General features: G+C 41.6%; 1 protein-coding gene across 2 annotated transcripts in view; it reads left to right on the top strand.

The window, feature by feature from the left end:
- Window positions 1-21,604, top strand: part of PAPSS2 (3'-phosphoadenosine 5'-phosphosulfate synthase 2) — an 86,420-nt gene extending 64,816 nt beyond the window's left edge. The window contains exons 7-13 of one of the 2 annotated variants that reach the window (XM_075612904.1): window positions 886-997; window positions 4,255-4,296; window positions 6,016-6,221; window positions 10,864-10,999; window positions 12,758-13,026; window positions 16,594-16,823; window positions 20,615-21,604. In XM_075612904.1, coding sequence (XP_075469019.1) covers window positions 886-997; window positions 4,255-4,296; window positions 6,016-6,221; window positions 10,864-10,999; window positions 12,758-13,026; window positions 16,594-16,823; window positions 20,615-20,759 — 1,140 coding nt within the window. In that variant the 3' untranslated portion in view covers window positions 20,760-21,604. The remainder of the gene's footprint in view (window positions 1-885; window positions 998-4,254; window positions 4,297-6,015; window positions 6,222-10,863; window positions 11,000-12,757; window positions 13,027-16,593; window positions 16,824-20,614) is intronic. The other variant, XM_075612905.1, reaches the window with a different exon arrangement.
- The last annotated feature ends 234 nt before the right edge of the window (window positions 21,605-21,838 follow it).

The following is a 21,838-nucleotide window of genomic DNA, read 5'->3' as shown; positions in this document are numbered from 1 at the left end:
TAGGGGTTATCTTGTATCTCAGGCATGATTTTTGTTAGGCCATTTGTTCTTTATAACTTAATTTTTGGGGTAGTATAGCATGGTATCATTTATAACGTCTGAAAATCATGGCTGCTATAAGTTAGCTACCCTGAAGGGGTTAATAGACGATAAATAGGCCTTGGCAATTACACAATGCTAATACCAAAGGAAATAAAATGAAGCACATTGGGGACCATGTAAAGAGTTAATTGCTTTGTAAGTGCAAATGAAAATAGGGAATAATAAAATGATATAAATCTGTATATTACATCAGGGTTCTAGCAAGGACATTGTCTGGGAATAAGCAAAGCAAATGTGCACGTAGAGAGTAATTATAAGGCCCTCCCCTGCCGTGTAAGGGGTATGGGAGCACCATGCTGTAACAGCATGAGAACGTCATTAATGTACTCTCCAGTGACCGCAGAACCAAAGGGCTCTTATCAGGGCCACGCAGAACCAAAGTGCTCTTATCAGGGCCACGCAGAACCAAAGTGCTCTTATCAGGGCCACGCAGAACCAAAGTGCTCTTATCGGGGCCACGCAGAACCAAAGTGCTCTTATCGGGGCCACGCAGAACCCCCTTTCCCATCAGTTTGAATCTGTGAGGTAGAACAGGTTGGGGTGTTTGTATATAGCCAGTTCCAAAACACAGCACTAGATTTATCAGTAACATAGATCCCATTGCTTTATATTACTCCAGCATCATATAGCCCCATAGTATTATCAGATGTTCACGTCCGTAATGCTGACCGTAGAGACAGGTGCAGAGGTACAGACTGTGTGGCTGCAGACCGGTTGTACTGTTATTATGTCCCTGAGTGTGGTTATGAGGTAGCTTTAGGAAATATTGTGCTTTTCTTGCAGCTGGATCTCCAGTGGGTGCAGATTCTGAGTGAAGGTTGGGCCACTCCACTGAAGGGCTTCATGCGTGAGAGGGAATACCTACAAGTTATTCACTTTAACACCCTCTTGGATGGTACAGTCTCTTATTTTCTATTAGTTGTAGCACATACAGATGTAGCCGACCTTGCTGGGTCCAGCACTGGGCAAGATGTGGGACCGGGACAGCAGCTGCGGGGGCTCTGATACAGAAGCATGGACCCCCCCAGCGATGTTGTGGCAGGCACTGTCTCCGGCGGTGTGGCTTTCTGCCTTTTCAGCCACGGCTCTGGAGACACTCGGTCATACTACATCTGTAAAATAATATGCCTGTATCAATTTAAATATATTATATGTACAAGTCTCTCTTGGACACGGACCCCAACCCCATTTATAAATGGTAGCATTACAGTGGTGAACAGGGTGTATAAATGGTTATAGCTCTTCTGAAAACGAGGTCTTGAAAATGTATGTACATCTAAATTCATGAAGAGCCTTATTCTGCAACAATTATTATCTCCACGGGAATCAGGTACTAACTGTCTTGTAATGTCATTTCTGACAATGCACGTATTCGAGATGCTTCAGCGTATTGAGGACTGGTTCTGCTTCCACTGCCACAGAACCATTCTGTTGGCTTCCTCAGAACAATAATCGAATACTGTGATGTTGTTATACTTGTTGAGGAGGAAAAGGGGGGAGAGGACAGTTTATTGTTCCCAGAGAAGCACAACATATGTTAACCGGTTACGAATGGAATACATCACAGTCACTCGGGCACTTGCAGTATCGCAAATGACATCATGAATCCAAGATGGCTGCCTCCCAACTCCTGTCTTTATTTTATATTTCTGTCTTTCTTTTTTATTTCGTTAGAATACAATAGAGAAGACACGGTGTTTAAAAACTGCTGTAGATTGCCTTTAAGCTCCATGGTAGTTACATAACAAAATCACATTGTACAGTATATGCTTTCCATTTACAGAACACAGATTCTGCAATCTGCAGCAGTGTCCTCTTATGAAAAGTTTTCATGTGTTAACGCTGCTGCTGCTGCTGCTGCTGCTGTTTAATTAATGAGAGCGTAAGAGAACTATGGATTCTGTTGATTAAAGTTTTCTGACTTTAAAACTGGGGGGAAATACAGTGTCAAAGAATTGCACAAGGTTTATCAAAGTAAAAAAAAGCAATTGCTTACAGTTGGCTTCAGCTTCTTTGATACGTTTGGTGCTATTTATTGCTTCCGTTTCGCGCTCTGAAAACGTGGTCCCTTTCTACCAATCGGACTGTAATAACATTATGTAGGCAACAACATTTATGCCAGATACTACAGTGTTCCTTAATGCAGCAGTGCGCAAACTGGGGGGCGTGAGATTTTTTTTGGGGGGGTGCGGGCGGTTGCTGAAGTCCCGCACTCTTCCCCAAGGCATTTAAATTAAATGTTGGGGGAGTGTGTGTGTAGTGTGTGTAGTGTGTATATATGTATATATATTTCTCTCAAAAAGGAGATATCTATACACACTGAAACATAAATAAATAAATGTAGAACTAGAACTCATGGTGAACCATGAAAATGTAATAGTTTCTGTAGCAATATCTCATTTCCTGTGATGTGCTTTCTGGTTCTACATTTAGTTTGGATACATTGACATATCTGCCTCTTTAATATTGAAATCTGTTTGATCTTAGGGGGAGATTCACTAAACTCCGACACTGGTTATCGCACAGCAATCCCATATTACGTTTGTAGCTACAGTATTATGATATTAGTCACATTAATTCCTCTATGTTTTAACAAACCATTTAATGTCTCATAAGATCTGTGGAGTAAGTTACATAATATCAGTCTCATATTGTACACTTAACCTCAACTCCTTGCTGAGCCATTGGCTGCGCTTTAATTGAAGGACTTATGGCTCATCGGAATTATCTGATGGTTAATAAGATAATTATTAATGAAATTGGACATTTGTCTGAGAGGAATGTTCATGTAATCTGTATGTCACTGGAGATGGAGGCCAGTGGTTCCCAAGCCTTGTTACATTGTGCACCTCTACGAGAAAGTATTTGTTCTGGGAAGACCTAATTAGTAAATCTTATTGCCTACTCCTCAGACTATTGCTTACAAAACTGTTGGACTGTTCCCAGGTGTCCTGAGTTAGGGGGGGGGGGTGTAACAAATGCTTAGTAAGGGTCCAAACTGTACCTCAGTGTTGTATAGTTGGGAATTACTGTGGGAGCTTCCAAAGTCACGCCCCACAATGCATTGCCACTGTGGATGCTAAATATTGTGGGGAGCGACTTTAGAGACGCTACGGTGCAGTTTGGGACCTTACTATGTACGCCGTCCCTACACGGACTCAGGAACCCACTACACTGCCTGGGATACACCATGACATGTTTTTGGGGGCAAACCCCTTGAGACACCTTGCAAACCCCCTAGGGAAGAGGTGCCCAACTCCAGTCCCAAGGACCACGAACAGTGCAGGGTTTAAGGCCATCCTCTCATGAGCCCATCATTGTGACTGAAGCACCTGTGCTCAGGCAGGGGTATCCTTACATCCTGCACTGCTAGTGATCCTTGGAGACTGGATTTGGGAACCTCTGCCCTCGCATGTCGCTGATATAGGCCGTGGTAAAGCAACAGGGTCACTTTGTTACAGAACTGACTCACTGAAGTGCCATCTATTGAAACAATAGTTTGCATCTATCACCCTGCATTAAGCACCATGCAATGTTTTAGTTGTTTCCTATTCTCCCATTTGTGCGATTATCCAGCTCATATTTAAGAAACGTTTTATTCAAGTATCACACATTTAAAACAAGTCTCCTCATTTACATCGGCTTATCACTTATGCGTTAGATGACAACAAGGAGAGATGACTGTGATATATGCAGAAATTCAAACACCCTATTATTATATCTAATCAACTTCTGTTACTGGAACACCGTGTGTGCTCATTTGCATGTCATTTCCCAGAATCCCTGGCTGCAGTGGAAGCCTTGTATGCGAAGAGCTAATGGGGAAGGGCAGGGTTGCAGACGTCTCTGAGAAATGCGAATGTGCTCACACGTGGGGTTTTTATTTGCGGTTGCTGGAACTTGAAGCAAAGTATCGCAATGCAGTGACACATATAGATGCATATTTCTTCTCACTCGTTTACATTCTTTGCAATGGCAGTTGTATTTATCCAGCGCTGGGTAAACTGATTTTATAACACAATTCTAAAAATTAGCGTGTTTTTTTTTTTTGCCTTGTACTAGATTTAAATAAAATTAGGGATATCTCTTTAATGAAAACCCGGCTTTTGTAAGTAACTGCATTATGATGTATTAAACTACACTTTTCCTTAGATGCGATGCATAACACAGGTTTATCACTCACAAAGTACCTTGGTGAGTCCACCTTATTTTCAAGAATTTGTCCAAAATCATAAACATTCAGCAATTTATTCAAATGATAATAAACTGATCTATGTCTAATTAATTAAAGATTTTCCCCGTAAGCTTAACATTGGGGCTGAATGTTTACTGAATGGATTGTAGTGGTTTGCACATATGGAAACCATCTCAAAGTCCAATCACAATTTGGGAACCGTCACTCTACCAAAATTATTTGAAGAAATTCGGCTATGTTTGTATTATAATTTGTTCTTTTTCGAATAACATTTCGATATGTGAATCCCACTATTGCTACAAAGACTTAAATATCCTACAGTAAATGATGAATATTATTGATGAATTGATGAATCGTATTTCAATAATTCTATCATTTTAATTTCAAGAATGTGAAAAACATTAACCAGATTTAAGACACAGGGGTGGTACTCTTCAAAGTTTAACATTTTGAGGCGGAAAAAGCATTTTTAGAAACATTTTGTGTTTTGCACATTTAAATGAAGCGGTTGGCTAATTTTTGCCCTTTTCTTCTTTACTTTGTTACAATAAACGTACCAGCCCTGCCTTTCATTCCAGTCTTAAATTAGGTTAAAAAAAAAAAAGAAAGACAAGCAAAACAATGATAAATGATGTTCCTGTGTCTCCAATTGGTCACACAAAGTATAATGCATGAGAAGCCTTCTACAATGATCCTGTGTTTCTGTCAAGATTTCAGTTGTCAGCATATGGATTTTTTTAAAGCAATACTTAAGTCCATACTGGTATTTTAACCATAAAAAAAGAAACACAGGGTTAGTTGCTTATTGTTGTGTTCTCTTTCCATTTATAATGTATGGTTAACACAAATTGGTGATAGGGGTGAATAACCCCCGAGGACTTATCACTGCCTTAGGCTTAGCTTAAGTGAAATGTAATCATGGAATGTACAGAACCACTTTTAGAATGTTCGGAACCTCAAAGAGAAGATTCATAACCATACACTATAACAACTTTACATAGCTGTGAATTGATTCTTATCTTTTACTGTGCTTATTAATCTTAATGGTAAATGATAAACTATAATGTAAAAAAAATTACTTTATTTGTGTTTTTTTCCCTGATTTTATTTAACATGCTTAATCCTTTTCAGCATTCTTTATCGCAACACAGTTTTTGTTCAACCACAAAATACCTATTATTTGTAGCAAGAGCGGATAACTGCCAAAAACAATTTCTTCATTTTTTTAATACAAGTTTGAAGTAGGCCATCATCGGTGCTGAAGTCCATTAATTTCAGCTCCAGGGACCTCCTGCTTCTGGAGCTGATCTTTGAAAGTTTTGAAAGTGTCCCTGTATTCTGTTGGTCTCCATTAGTTTAATCTCTTAGATAAGAATACAAATGTACTACACCATTTAAAAAAAATCAACAATAGAAAAAAAAAATCTAACTGGGAATACCAGAGTGCTCCTAGCTCAACATAGCTGCTGTCCTACCTAGAACCATTACAGTTTAAAGATAGTCTTGGCCACACCGCTCATATAACGCAACATTTTTCCCCCGTTATCTTTATTGTTAATATCATGAGAAACAGCTGTTTGGGCCATGATGAAGGCCAAATGAATATTCCACACAGACACAACGTCTATCCCTAGATTTCCCTTTCTCTGAGCTTATCCATTGTGACAAATCAACTGCTACGTCTATTGTAGGTATTAATCTGTAGGTTGTGTTTGCAGGAGGTGTGATCAACTTCAGCATTCCCATCGTACTCCCTGTTTCTACGGAAAATAAGGAGCGATTGGCCGGTTCCAACGCAATTGCTCTACAATACAAGGGGCGAAAAGTGGCCGTCTTGCGGAATCCAGAGTTCTATGACCACAGGAAGGAAGAGCGATGTGCCCGTGTCTGGGGCACAGCTTGTGCCAAACATCCTCATGTCAAAGTAAGTTTGGGGACAGAGATTAGGCAGACTGCTTCGGAAATCCTCTTTAATGGTGCTGCAAAACGTGTCTCATACGTAGAACGTCGAGAACCGGAGCACTCTGATAGGCTGATTGTTATTCTCGTTGATGCATGGTACTCGCGCCAATAGCTTTTGGAATGTTTTATTACGACACAATGAGCTATATTTACTAAGCCGTTTTCTGCCACAAAACACCTTCCTGCGCTTAGACACATGGCAGCCTTATGACTTCAATGGACTGGAAGGTGTCTTCCAGAAGGTGTCTTATAGCAGAAGACTGCTTAGTAAGTGTGGCCTAATGTATGGTGGGAATTACATTTCTATCTTGCTGTATAGTACATATTTTTGGCTTTCAGTAGCATTAACAGAGTTTGATTTTAGCAAATTAAAATGGCTTATATACCAATTAAGGGGCACTAAAGCATCTCACTTATTGAAATCCTGGAACTCAAAAGGCATCAGATTTGCCTCTCGTGCCTCATATCCAGGTATGCTGTGTGCAGAACATCCTCTTATCACATAAGACATAGGTTCCACTAACCCTATAAACCTATGAAGAAATGTATCCAACAGTCTGGAATGTACACATTTGATGTACAGTCCTCATTGAACTTCTTTTGGAATTAATAAGCAATCACTTTTAATATGAGACAATGTTCAGAATTAACAGGACATAATGCAGGATAGCAGGTGCATGTAGTATTGGCATCTGTGTAGATTGCAACTTTGCTTAATACATTAAAACACTGCAAGGAAAACTTTATATATATATATATATATATATATATATATTTTTTTTTTTTATATATCTACTATATCTACTATATATTTCTCAAAGTGTCCTATGTGTCGTTGCCTGTCTGTCTGTATGTGTCTACGGTCCCTGTGTCTACGGCCCATCACATTGGACCTTTGGCCCGTCACTCCGCCTCAGGCCAATCACATTGCTCCCCTGACACACCCGCCCCCGCACACCTCTCATTGCCACTGACACCACGGCCTCAGCCCAATTACATAGCTCCCTTGGCCCCACGCCCGCCCCCGCACACCTCTCATTGGCCTGCGACCAACACACCAACCCCACTGCCACACTCTCCCAGCCCTCACTGAGCTTTCGGAACCGCTTCAGAGCACCTAACCCTCACTGCTCAGGGAGATTTGGGAACGCTTCACAGCACCTAACCCTGGAAACGCTTCACAGCACCTAACCCTCACTGCTCTGGGAGACGACGCTTCACAGCTCTCACCTCTCAAACCTCAAAAACCTCACCGTCAAAACAAGGAAGCAGGTACACACTCTTACCTATCATTATATTCTTTTCAACACTGCAACAGCGCACGATCACCTTCACACACCGCACGCTCACAGAGCGCACACCGACGCACACCCCCTATTAACAAACACACACCCAACAATGCACACCACCACCGAACACACCACACCTCTGCCGCTACCGCAGCCCCTCTACCACCCGCACACACTCCTGCCTACCCTGCCAACACCCCTCCCCTTCACCTCAACATAACACGTTCATCCCCAAAAACCAGCAAACATCGCCACCGGACAACGCCCGCATCTCCTCCACTATCACGCAACACACTCCCCCCCCCCTCCGAAGGCCGCAACACAGCCTCCCGTAACCCTCATCGAGCGCAACCCCTCCCGTGCACCCTCCCATGCCAAAACGCACTGACGACGCCACAAACCCCTACCTCCGGGGGCCACCCATCTCAAACACGCACGTAGAGCGCAACCCCTACCTCCGAAGGGCCCGCATCACAACGACGCACGTGGAGTGCAACCACTACCGCAGGAGGGCCCGCATCCACCACCGTACGCACAAAGCACTCCTTTACACCGCCCTTAACAATAAATACACTCCCGTAGCCCGTCCGCCATCACCCCCCCTCACACCCACCGAGCACGCAACCACAACACCTCCCGCTGCACGCCACAACCCCCCTCCAGGGACCACATACCTCTACTTCACCATGCTGCCGCTGTATTCTTTCACTGTACGCCGCAAGAGCTCCTGGATGACGCTACAACCACCCCACACACTCCCGTATACCGCCCGCCCAAACCCCCCCAAACACTACCATAGCACGCCGGACACCCCCCCCCCCCAAAAAAAAACACTCCCGTTGCCCACCCGGACACCCCCCCCCCAAACACTACCAGAGACCGCCGCCCCCACCCAACAAAACCACTCCCGTAGCCCACCCGGACACCCCTTCCCCCCCCCACAAACACTCCCATAGCCCGCATGACCACCCACCCCTCACAAAACATTCCCGTTGCCCGCACGCCACCACTCCCAAACACTACCTTAGCCAGACACCTCAAAACAGTCCCGTTGCCCTCACCACCCCACAAACCCTGCCGTGACTCCCCCCCCGCACCCCACATCCCCACACGTAGCCTGCAAACACACCAACACCTCCTGTAGCCCAACACACCTCACATTCAACCTCATGCAACATCAGTGCTTCACAAAATAACATAGCACTCATTCCACTTAACAGCAACTCCTCACACATGTCTGCTTCATAAAACAATCTAGGATCACTGTGTCCCTTACACACAAACACACACACAACACTAAACCACACACCCAACAGACACACACACGCCCCCTCAATCACGTGCCCGCACAACCCCTCTGCCACGCCTCACGTCATCAGCCACGCCACATGCCATCAGCCACGCCACATGCCATCAGCCACGCCACATGCCCTCAGCCATCCCACACACCCTCACCCACGCACTCACGCAGCACACACACCCTCATCCACGCACTACACGCACACACGCGCCCTCAAACACGCCACACGCCCTCAGCCACGCACACCACACACCCTCACACACGCACTCACGCACAACACACACACCCTCATCCATGCACCACGCGCACACACGCGCCCTCAAACACGCCACACGCCCTCAGCCACACACCACACACCACATCACACACACGCACTGACACACGCAACACGCCAACACACACATGCCCTAATCCACGCCACACACCCTCACACACCACACACGTCATCACACACACACAACCCTCCTCTGCTGATACGCCACACAAAAAAACACTTCCACACAACCCCTACCTATCCCCCACACCACAACGCATGCTGCCGCATATTCAACCCACCTCCCCTACACAACGCTTTAACACACACCCACACGGACGCCAAAACATAACAACACACCCTTCCCTCCCCAAACACACCTCCACTTCACCGTGCTGCCACAAACACACTACACTCAACACCATGCTGATTTACAATTCTGCAACACCCCTCCCCTTGCACTACTTTTTTTTTACACAATTTACTTTTCACAAATATTACATCACATTCACATGACATTAACAGTTTGCAATACAACATTTACACATACTTATTCACGGTTCACATCCCGGGCAACGCCGGGTCTCTCAGCTAGTATATATATGTATATGTATATATATATATATATATATATATATATAACCTTTGATTACCTTTATTGAAAACGAGTTACCTAAGCGGCCGATTTTGATATCTCGTAATCGATCAGCAAAGATCCTGCTTCTCAGGGTTCACTAAATGGCCGCCTTTCATTTTCAATCAATCCTTCAGTCAGTGTAACTGAGCAGCTCCAATGTATCCTTATATTATACTAAGGTGACATTATCTATTGTTACAGTTTGCAGTTCACACTGCTGTGAATATTGGCAACAAATTATCACAAACAGGAAAGTGATGCAAAGATCTTGCACTGCTGGGGAAGTGGGCTAAAACCTGCTATAGAAATCACAGGATGCTCAGTATATTCAAACTAATTAAAAATGGCATTGAGTTTAATACTATTACAGGCGTGATTTATTAAAAAAATAACATAAGATTTCACGTGTTTTGCTGCTTTAACCTCACTCCTCATTGCACCTTTCATTTTCCCCTAGGCTGTAGCAAGGGTATATCTCTTTTTTTTTTGGTCTACTGAAAGTATTGCTAAATCCTTAGTCATTTCACTGCCAGCTCAATCTCAGAGGGCAATTGGGCAAGAGGTTAGAACATCATGGTTTAGGACAAAGAAGGGAATCAAGTACTATAAGGTATGAAAAGTTAGGGTGTGACATTTGCTCTAGTTCTCAAGACATAAGGGAACAAGATAAAGGACATAGTAAAACTATAATCATTATATAAAGAGGGCCAGACTTGTGCACAACTCTTTAGTTAAAATTGTTTGTATTTTTAAACCCTAAAGGGAAGAGATTATGAAAGACTGAGTAAGACAAGTAAACATTGAATTTAAGAGTCTTAACTTCCCTTAGGGGATTTTTTTTAGTCTATAGAAATGATGGTAAGTAAATATATTGATTGTGTTTAAATGCTAGTAAGGTGATTTAAACAAAAAAATCTTTACCTATTAAGATAATAATGTTATGTTGGGCTTTATAATGGAGCCGCGGGTAAGTTGGCTCAGTAACAAAGCAGACAGAGCTGGAAGTCCTGCTCATGCTCAGAGGAAAGGGGGAGTCTCAGTGCAGGTGCAGGCAACACAAACTCTGCATTTTACGATGATTTTATCTTACTTTTCTCACGACAAACATATTTTTATCCTTTTAAGATGGTGCTGGAAAGTGGGAATTGGCTGATTGGTGGAGAACTTGAGGTCCTGGAAAGAATTAAATGGGATGATGGTTTAGATAAATACCGCCTCACACCACTGGAGTTGAAGCAGACGGTTAAAGATATGAATGCAGGTAAACACCTGTATATTCCTATCTCTCCATGCTGTGATACAGAACTGGTGAATTCTGTTCTTGCCTTATGAGATTGCGGCACTACAGTTTGTCTTGTGTTACTCTTTACCAATGTTCTATTGATTTAGATCCCCTTTATCTTAGCAGAGCTAGGAAGAGACTAAAAGGTATTGGGGAATTTCTTGGGTGAACATTAGCAGCTATGGAGACACTATTGCAATTGATTTATATTGTTGGTTTTGGGTGCCCGTTGATGGAGTACCTGGAGAAGAATCTGGGCACAGTGGTTAAGGTTTTTTTTATGTTTTTGCATAACCTTGTTGGTTTAGGGTTTCTGCATCATCCTGAACCTTAGCTTTAGTGTGCCTTCCCAGAATGTACTATATATATATATAATATATATATATAGAGGGAGAGAGGGAGAGAGGGAACACTATACATTTAGTATTGAGCATTAAGATGATGCTAGAACAGCTTAATTGAACATAGCTAACATCACCTTTGGACTATGTCTGACCTGAACCTGCTAACAGCAATAGTAGAATGTACAGAAACTTTGTCACAAACAATTGTTGTGGCCAGTACAGTAAACCCTTGTGACATATACTGTTATTATTGTTACATATCATTATTTGAGAATTGTTTTTGTTATTTTAAATGTGTGAACATTTGTTGTATATGTCCATTTCAATTGTTCTTTTTCATTTCCTTGGTTGGAGTATTGTATAGGTAAAAACATATATCCATTTGATTTGTAAAATAACAGAATTACATTTATTACATGTTGTTCATTACACAGTAACCTTATTTCACTTGTATTTGTTAAACAAATCTTGTGAATTTAAGAATAGTAAAAGAACATGTTAAAGTAGAGTTAATTGGAATATAGTTAGAAAAGTCGTCCAGTATAGCTGACAAATCAATAACATATTGATTAGTAACATATACATAAAATAATATCATGTTATTGATTTGTCAGCTGTACTGGACAGCTTTTCTAACTATATTCCAATTAACTCTACTTTAACATGTTCTTTTACTATTCTTAAATTCACAAGATTTGTTCTCGTTGATCACATCACCTAAGGGAACAAACACGTCTATAAAATCATTCTATATAACAACATTTATATATACTCGTTTGCAAGTTATGATGTATGAACAAAGAATGCAGTTCCTGGTACTCTGACACTCTAGTTAAACATTACTGGAACACAATAGGGTGTTTTTATTAACCCCATGGTTACCTTAATCGCCCTGAAGGCATGTATAATGCATGCCATCATGGCCACGATTTCTTCCAAGGGGTTCATTTAAGATTTTCTTATTCAGAAGGCAGATACCTGCTCTATATTGCATTATATACCTGGCATCTTCCTAACCCTATGGTTAACGCCAGACAGTTAGCATTGGGATAGCGCTTACCCTGATGTTAGCCGGATAATGGCACATTAGCTATGCAACGAGGATACCTGTTAAACTGTAAACTGAACTCATAATGTCCGTTACCTAATTAGGTAACGGTCGTTATTGGCGTAAAAGTGACGGACCTCTGAGGATCTACCCCCAGATCCCCCCTCCAAATGCAACAATTGATGCTACAGAGGTATATTATTTGTTAATGAATCCGTTATTCCTAAAATGTGGTGGCACTAGAGTTCTGTTTGCATGGGTTTAAGAACTAGGTGTGTATTAGAAAATCCAGATCAACTATTTCATACTATATTATGGAAAATCATGTCTGTCATCTTTTTCCAGATGCCGTCTTCGCATTTCAGCTGCGCAACCCTGTTCACAATGGACATGCATTGTTGATGCAGGACACCAAGCGCCATCTGCTGGAGAGAGGCTATAAGTGCCCTGTGCTTCTGCTTCACCCTCTGGGAGGGTGGACCAAAGATGATGATGTGCCTTTGGATTGGCGCATGAAGCAACACGCAGCTGTGCTTGAGGAGGGGATCTTGGATCCAAAGACAACCATTGTTGCCATCTTTCCATCCCCAATGTTGTATGCTGGACCCACTGAGGTAAAGTAATGTTCTTCCCTAGAGAAGGTTGTTTCCTCTGCAGTACTGGGGACTTGTTCATGTGCAGGTAAAACCATACATTGCATACAATGAAAAGCTGGAGTTCATTCTCAGGTTACTTAAGGCTGTGCTTTGGATTGTGTCAGATGAGATCATTTAAAAATAACGGGTGAGGACATTTGGTGACGTTTAATTAAAGAAACAATAGTAGTGCAAAGTTCTTAAATATTGAGTTGTGAAGTTTTCACAAAAGGCTAGTTCTTAAAATGTAGCCAATTTCGCAACTGCAAATGTCACCAGGTTTGTGAACGTCAGGAAACAAATGAGTACATTGTACCAATGAGGCACTATGGAATAGGGTAATTTTACTGTGATGATTTTGTTGGACCATGAGTTTTTACTGAAAACTCTGTCAGTTGGCTATTGTTGAATGGATTATATCCATTCCTGTGTGTCATTAAACAAATCATTTCATTTGGCTTTGTTCGTGAAAACTCAGGTCAGTGTTGTTGTCCGTTCTTGACAATTCCCTTGAAAGACCTGCGTGAGCTGCCAGCATCAGATCCTGTTATGACACTGCGTGTATTCCGCTCACCAGAGCTAGTTTAGTAGTGAATTCTCTCTGTAGAACATCTATTATCTTGAACTTTAACTGGACATAGTAGTTTTTGGAGATTACAGCATCTTTACTGCATAGAAATAGAAGAATAGAAATCAAGTATATAAGATACTCTTTGCGATGTCTATTCCTTTTATATACTGGTTTACCCTAAGTGGCTTAAAAGGTACCATCAATTGGAATGTATTGCTTTTTTTTTTTTTTTTAAGGCATTAGGACTTTTTCAACTCTGGGGTTTAGGATTGTATTCTTGTGTGTGATAAATTAACTTTGCTTCCCTCCAGGATGGATCACCCATGCATGCCCACTCTTAAGTTTACAATAGTCAATTTAAGTTTACATTTTTTTTTTACATCTTGCACCTTTTTAATCATAATACAAAAAAATGAAGAAGTCCCAGCACTCCAATAAAAAAATATATCAAATGTATTTAAACATTACTATAATTTATCATGTCAAAGTATACATCAGAAAAAACACTAGAGTTAGGGAGTGATCACAAAACCACACCAATTGAAGCAAATAATAGGTGAATGAATGGTAATCCAAAAAAGTGGGTGCAAACTGTGAACTGAAAAGTGAATCAGAAAAAGAGGGGAAAGGAGAACACAAAATGAATGTGTCTCCTAAAAGAATTCACTATAATGCACTCCTACTTAATTTAAAATTTAACTTTTAATATATTTTCATAAAACATATGTTACCAAAAGCGTTGTGTATAATACATTAAAAATAAATTAAATTGACATTAACTAGCGTCTGTGTCAGTGAATGTGTGTTAGAGTGGTCTCAAACGACAATTAGTGGTAGAGGCTTCTAGACACAGAACGCTGCTTGGTCAGGGTATAAACCCCTCTGGGGCACCTATGAGATCAGGTACACAAGTGTTATTGAATAAATAAATAAACGTAGACACTCAGTGACTAAGATGTGTCGTAAGGCTCCAGCAGTCCTGCTTAGTTTATAAACCACAGTGCACGTAAAGATGTTAGTTATACATGTATTGCAAACCAATATATATTAAAGTGCTGCTGATAGTATAGTGATGGAGGGTAGATGATTCACAGCTTAGTGAAGCAAATGTTCACAGCATATTAATCATTGAATCATTCTACAACACACTCCAAGTGGTTATATCATATAAAGAGCAGGAAGGCTTGCACACTGAGTGTTAGTAAAGTACCCAATTCAGATCTACATAGATAAAGCCAGGTAGACTACAGAACACTACATAAAAGCAGCTCCAAGTAGGAGACTGACAACATGGCGCGTCCAACGCGCGTTTCCCTCCAGCAAAGGAGCTTCCTCAGGGACAAAATTGCCAAAGTATACATCATAACAATATATACAAATCAAAATGCCAATAAAGTACAAGAGCCACTCTGCCTAATATGGTGAACACCTGATTTGAACCTTGGTCCTCACTCGCTCCTGAGAACATGATTGTTATGTAAAAGGAAGATATTATTTGACACCTTAATCCATGCGATATCCTATTTAAAACCTTGAAAGCTGTAATACCACAGGGCCCGGGAAACAAACAGTATGCGTTATTTTGACCTTGCTTCAAATGGAGATGTCAAGGAAACTTCTTACAGTGTAAGTGCACTGTGGCATAGGGCAGAAACCTGTACAGCCTGCTAATGTCAATTTCACTGTCCTCCAAAGTATTAGCACCAATAAATAGTGTGTAATCACTGGTAGTGTAACTGGTATTGAAGGACTTCACTTACCTATCTAACCATCTTTAATATATGTTCCGCGCCACCATATGTTGGTTTTCATTAAAAAGAGAAAAACACAAAAGCGCACCAAGATTGAGATATAATGTGTATTACAGACAGATAAAATTAGTAGTATACACTTACATGAATAAAAACTTTAATGGTCCTGATCACGATCGTAACTTCTATGGTGAGGCAACAGATGGGATGAAAAGGGGGTGATTTCAGTCTCTAGAAACAAGCCCCGCGTGCTGGGGCTGTGTCCTGGGCTATGCTGCGTGTTCAGCTCCACACGGTTGTCAGTGTGATGGCCTGCATAACGCTCATGCGCGACGAATGAAGCCCCCTATAGTAGTCCCGGATATGCCTGTCCGTTTTTGGTTTTAATCGTGATTATCAATAAAAACACTTGTGTGAAGACTGGCTGTATGTGATAAACAGACCAGCGACACCCTTCGCGACGCGTTTCGAATACAAAAGTATTCTTCCTCAGGCGATATCCGGGACTACTATAGGGGGCTTCATTCGTCGCGCATGCGCGTTATGCAGGCCATCACACTGACAACCGTGTGGAGCTGAACACGCAGCATAGCCCAGGACACAGCCCCAGCACGCGGGGCTTGTTTCTAGAGACTGAAATCACCCCCTTTTCATCCCATCTGTTGCCTCACCATAGAAGTTACGATCGTGATCAGAACCATTAAAGTTTTTATTCATGTAAGTGTATACTACTAATTTTATCTGTCTGTAATACACATTATATCTCATTCTTGGTGCGCTTTTGTGTTTTTCTCTTTTTCTTGGGACTTGGTATCGCTGTCGGAGTTTTCTGCTGGGATCCACATTGGAGGTGGGGGAAGACACCTTTAACATCAAGAGCTGCAAAAGATTAGAGAGGAATCACCATTCCAGTTTCTTAAAGAGCAAGAGCGCGGACTGGACATTTTTTCTATATTGGTTTTCATTAGTCAACCGGTTTTAAATGGTTGAGTATAGTTTCCTCTAGAAGGAGCCATTTCTGGAGTGGAACTGAGCAAATCTGTTTATCACTATAAGAATTAGGCACTAATAGTAGGTTGCAGGCTCTGAAGCACAGATATGTATTGTGCCTGCAAAACCGTATGTAATGTACTAAAGAATAGTAGATATTGTTTCTGACTGTTGTTCTACTTTTATTCTATTTGTAGAAGTCATTACAAATATCCTGTCCTTGCATTCTCACAGGTTCAGTGGCATTGCAGAGCTCGAATGATTGCTGGGGCCAATTTCTACATCGTGGGACGGGACCCAGCTGGCATGCCACATCCTGAGACCCAAGAGGATCTCTATGAGCCATCACATGGAGGAAAAGTGCTCAGCATGGCACCGGGACTAACTTCCGTCGAAATCATCCCTTTCAGAGTTGCTGCCTACAACAAAGTGAACAGAGCCATGGAGTTTTATGACAAAGAAAGGTAGTACATGAAAGTGGGTGTTGTCTTCATTTCAGTACAGCTTGTTAGGCCAATACACATATTTAAGTATTGTGCAAACAAGTTGGATAGAATATGATACTCTGTTCAGCTGCTTGGCAAGCGCAAACATCGACCACAATTGACCTCCGAACAGAATGCAGTTTGTTTTAATCCAGCTACAATCTGGTGTGTCGTCCTTTAGCAGAGGATGTAAACCACCAGCATTGATTTTTGAGATGGCTCTTCTGCGCTGTGTAGCTCACTCTTTGTCAACATTAAAGCCTTCTGCCAGGAACACATTAGATATCATAAAGGCCAGTGACATTTTCTTGAAATTGAACTTGTAAACGCCACATTATACAATGTGTAATGCTGCAGAGAACATTTCGGGAAACTGTGCTGTGTCTTCAGGGCCGCTGGCGGATTTTCCATGGCCCATGACTACAGTTTCGACAGCTCCCCCCTTCTATTTCCTCCCCCTCTTCCCATGTATTTCTCTTCCCGGTCTCACTCCCGCTCTTCCTCACTCTCTCCCCCCCCCTTGGCCCCACACTCCCTCTGTTCCAGCCCACTCTCCTTACTCTTCCCCCCCCCATCATCAATTACCCCCACTCTTACTCAATCCTTTTCCCTCAATCCCCACTCATCACACTCATTCCCTCCCCCATGGTCACACACAATCCCCCCCACCCCAAAATACATTTAAAATAACCCCCCCCCAAATAAATAGAAAAAAAACCTGCCCCAATCCCCCCAAAAATCCACTCCCAAAAAAATATAAATACAAAACCCACCCCCAAATACATACAAATCCCCCCAAATACATACAAAACACAATAACATTGAGGATGGTTTCAGGCCTCTGGTGCCCAGGCTCTCCTACAGCTGCTGCGGGCCTCACTCTCTCCAATTCTATTCGCGTTTGCGCTTCTCCCACGCCGGCGCACCAACGTCAGAGAGAGGCCCTGCACGGGAAAGTGAAGGAAGCCCACAGCTGGGGAGAGATGGGGCCTGGCTGCCAGACAAAACAGTTGAGTCAGAACTCTAGCCCAACTGCTCTCCCAAGCTGCCGGCCGTCTCGTAGCCACTGGGCCCCCTCACTGTCCGAGTTTCTCTCTCATGCCGGTGTGAGAGGCCCGGCGCGCACTGGGGATCAGAGAGAGGCAGGCCCACAGCTGCGGAAAGCCGGGGCCCGGGGGCAACGAGAGGACCAGCAGCTGGGCAAAGACCTGCTGAAGCAGGGATATCCTTAATACCTGGCCTGTTGGTGGCTCTTGAGGACTGGATTTGGCCACTTCTGAGCTAGATGATTTCTAAGGCCTTTTTTCTTAATACTTTCTACTAATACTTGGTCATGTCCTTTTATCAATAAAGGGCTAACATTTAGTAAGAGCTTTAAACCATTTTGCCTTCCTACAGCATTGTAGGTGACAGAGGCCCCCTACAGTGTTGGTGTCTTTTAACATGGATCTATACGCCAAATGTAAAATGAATGCATAGCATATTCACTGCAATGACAGCACAGCTAGTGATATATGGTAACGCAACAATTGCAGCAAGGGTGCGGCGGGAACAATCAAGGACCCTTATTCCCTCAAAAATAATGGTAACAAAAAAAGAGGGGAGATTCCAGCGCTCAGTAAGCAAGATGTAGAAATACATCAACAAGACATACGGGAAATGATGTGCACAGATTCAGTTATCTACAGAAAATCACCGAAGTGCCAAGACACGTCACATAAAACAATACTGACACTAGCCAGTAAGAAACACGGAAACGACCGCACATTAAAACATAACATACTTATCCTACATATGGATGTTCCATGTGAGACCGATGCAGATTATGCGGAGTAAAAAAAAATGAAGGAGACAAAAAAACGAGGAGCGAAGGGAACAAAAAATAAAGGAGCCATAAAAATGTCAGTGGAATTACATAAGGGGGTAACGCCTGCCATTGTTCTGTGAGAACTATCTGAGCTGAGACTTCTTGAAACGCATAGATTTGATTTACGATGTGACTATTTCTGACCTGCGTCAGCATTGAGAGCTTTTTTTCATGAGACAAGGAAAGTACCATTAGTATTAGACGGGTGGGAACGGTCCTCAAGACCCCGGAAGATTGCCCCTCTTTTGTAATTCCACTGAGATTTGTATTGCTCCTCTAGTTTTCGTTCCCTTCCTTCGCTCCCTGTTTTGTGGCTTGTTTCTGTCTCCCTAATTTTTTTGCTCCGCACACTCTGCATCGATCTCACATTGATAATCCATATCTTTTTGCCATTTTTCTATATCTTGCTTATGGAGTGCTGGGAACCTCCCCCCCTTTTTTTGTTGCTTTAAATACTGATGCTGTGTTTATGAAGAAGGCCAGCAGTACTAGAACAAAACCTCACTGTTGGTCAGCATTGAGTTCCGTTTAAAATACATGTATTTCTTCTGGCATGTTCACTGAACCAGTGTTATGGTCCATATTATTTATCTTTATTAGTGTAAAGTCCTCACTAGATTAGAACCATAAGCTACAATGAAAATATGTTCTGACATGGTGTGATTTTGGTCAGATTGAAGCTTTGGTTCTAAGTCACATCCTTTTTCCCACTGGTCTCTTGCTTGCGTAGTTGCAGCTGGCACAGCTTTGCAAATTATACTATACAGCCATTGTAGTATGCACATTTTACAAGCAGCAACATGAACCCATTGGTAAAGGTGCGGTTCCTTGTTGAACTCAAGTCAACGCGTGTAATTGAAAATGATTCAACTTGATTGATGCTTTAAAAAAAAAAAATGAAAACTTAGATAAATTAATTTGATTTTAAATAAGTTGTATACAGTATGTCCTTTGTTTTAATATATAAAGGAGAATCTGAAAAGTTGATGATTTTTAATCATCTTTGCTCCACCCTAATGATATAAGCAGTGGTTGACAAATCACCAAAAAATCTACTCGCCACACAAAAAAATCTACTTGCCACCTAGTACCAAATGTGTGCTGCTTGGGCCAATATTTACTCGCCCGGGGGTTAAATCCACTCGCCCGGGGCGAGCAAATGTATAGGTTTGTCGAACACTGGATATAAGTGTATTCTTTACGTGCACCTCTGTACTAGAACAAACAATAACATGAGCCTACATGTGAGATAAGAGGTAAAACCTCAGGTTATAATGCCTACAAACATATGTGGGGAAAATATTTAGAAATAATTTTAAAATACTTTAACTTTATTGATGCCTTAAAACAAGTATATTTTAACCTAGTACATGTTACGCAGGTCTGCACTATTAAATGGCACTGCTTGGTTTAGAAGTATTTATAGGAAAAGATCTTTGCAGAATCATACATTCAGAACCCTCATATATTCCCAGGCTTGGAAAATAAGTCAAAACCAGCATAGATCACTGCAAACCACTTCAAAGGGAAGATGTAGCTAGAACCCGCTGTATATCCTCATCAAGCAAAGAATAAACAAATGTAGTTAACCACTTGGGGTTTTCAATGCAATTTTTGGTGCAAAATGGGGCATTTTCAACCGGTGTAAGTATACTTGGCGAGTGTGAGTAGGACTTTGTTACTGTACGTTTCACATATTATGAGATGTATTCAATTCTGCCTCATTCTTTTTCCCTGTTACTTGAGCAAACAAATCTGCCAGATCAAAACGGCTAATTATTAAACACATTGCACAAGCGTTCTGTGCTTTCCACAGCTATTGCCCAACTATCGCATGAATAAAACAGAGTGGGGATCTGTTAGTCAAGAATGACTTCTTTTTTTTTTTTTTGTCTCATCGTAGGCACAGTGAGTTTGACTTCATCTCTGGAACTCGCATGAGGAAACTTGCACGTGAAGACAAAAACCCACCGGATGGTTTCATGGCTCCGAAGGCCTGGAAAGTCTTAACCAATTATTACAGTTCTCTAGAAAAAAACAACCATTGATTACAACCCCACCCAGCAGCACCGCTGTGGACAGGGACGGAACTCTAAAGTTATAGCAAATTTATTTTATAACTGAACACTTTTATATACTAATCAGTACAAAAAATTATGTATTTTATACATTTTTAAATAGCTCTTTTTTATACTTAAAAATTATACTGTGCCAGCTTAAAAAAAAATGTACATGTAGGATGAATGCTCTGAAAAAGATTAATTATTTTGTCTCAGTTTAGCTGCTCTGTTGTATGTGCACAATTTAATGCATTAAAGCACAACGAAGACAATATGTAACTGTAAATTGAAAGATTACGAGAAGTAGAAATATCACAGATAATTTCTTAACAGATTCAACGCTGTATTGCGCAATGCATATTTTTTTCTTCTGCTACCAGCATTGTTAAAAAGAAATCAGTATTTTGTTTCTGGATTGAAATGTTTTATATTAACGCATCAAATTTGTATTGTGTCGATGAAGTGACCGCACACATTCCAGTATAAGAGAAATAATGTACGTGCCTCTGATGTGATCGGAACCTCTGGCAGGGGCTGATTGAACATGGTACTAGGGGCACTGAATCATGTTTTTAGTTTATTATGAAAGCTGTACCTGTCGTAAAGACGTGTGCAAAATACCAATGGCAGCAAGGGAAACGCAACGGCCTGCGCTGCGTCGTATTTTGATTACATTTTAATTGGAAGCGTTTCATAAAACCATTTTTCAAATTTATTTATTGAAGACGAGACGGGACTCGTGTCTTTTTAATGTATCTCTTGCTTGATGATGTATCCAGGAAATGTGATATGAATGCTCACATTTAATATTAAATAAATATTTCTATATTTAATTTTCGCCTAGCGCATTATTTGATGGAGTGGGTTCATTCTCTACCTTTCTGCTAAATCGCAAAAGAAATGGTAGCAAACGGGCAGGTCACGTACACGCTCGCTCATATGGACGTGTGGACAGCGTGTGTCCTAATACATACGGCTTCACTTTCACACAATGTCCTGAAACTGGTGCTGCAGAACTCAGTCAGGGAGAAATAACTACACATGGAAGTAGATAAGAGCGGTAAATG

The sequence above is a fragment of the Ascaphus truei genome, chromosome 8, assembly GCF_040206685.1.
Source record: "Ascaphus truei isolate aAscTru1 chromosome 8, aAscTru1.hap1, whole genome shotgun sequence".
NCBI classification, from domain to species: domain Eukaryota; kingdom Metazoa; phylum Chordata; class Amphibia; order Anura; family Ascaphidae; genus Ascaphus; species Ascaphus truei.
The sequence above is the reverse complement of the archived record's forward strand: the minus strand, read 5'-3'. Positions and strand labels throughout refer to the sequence as shown.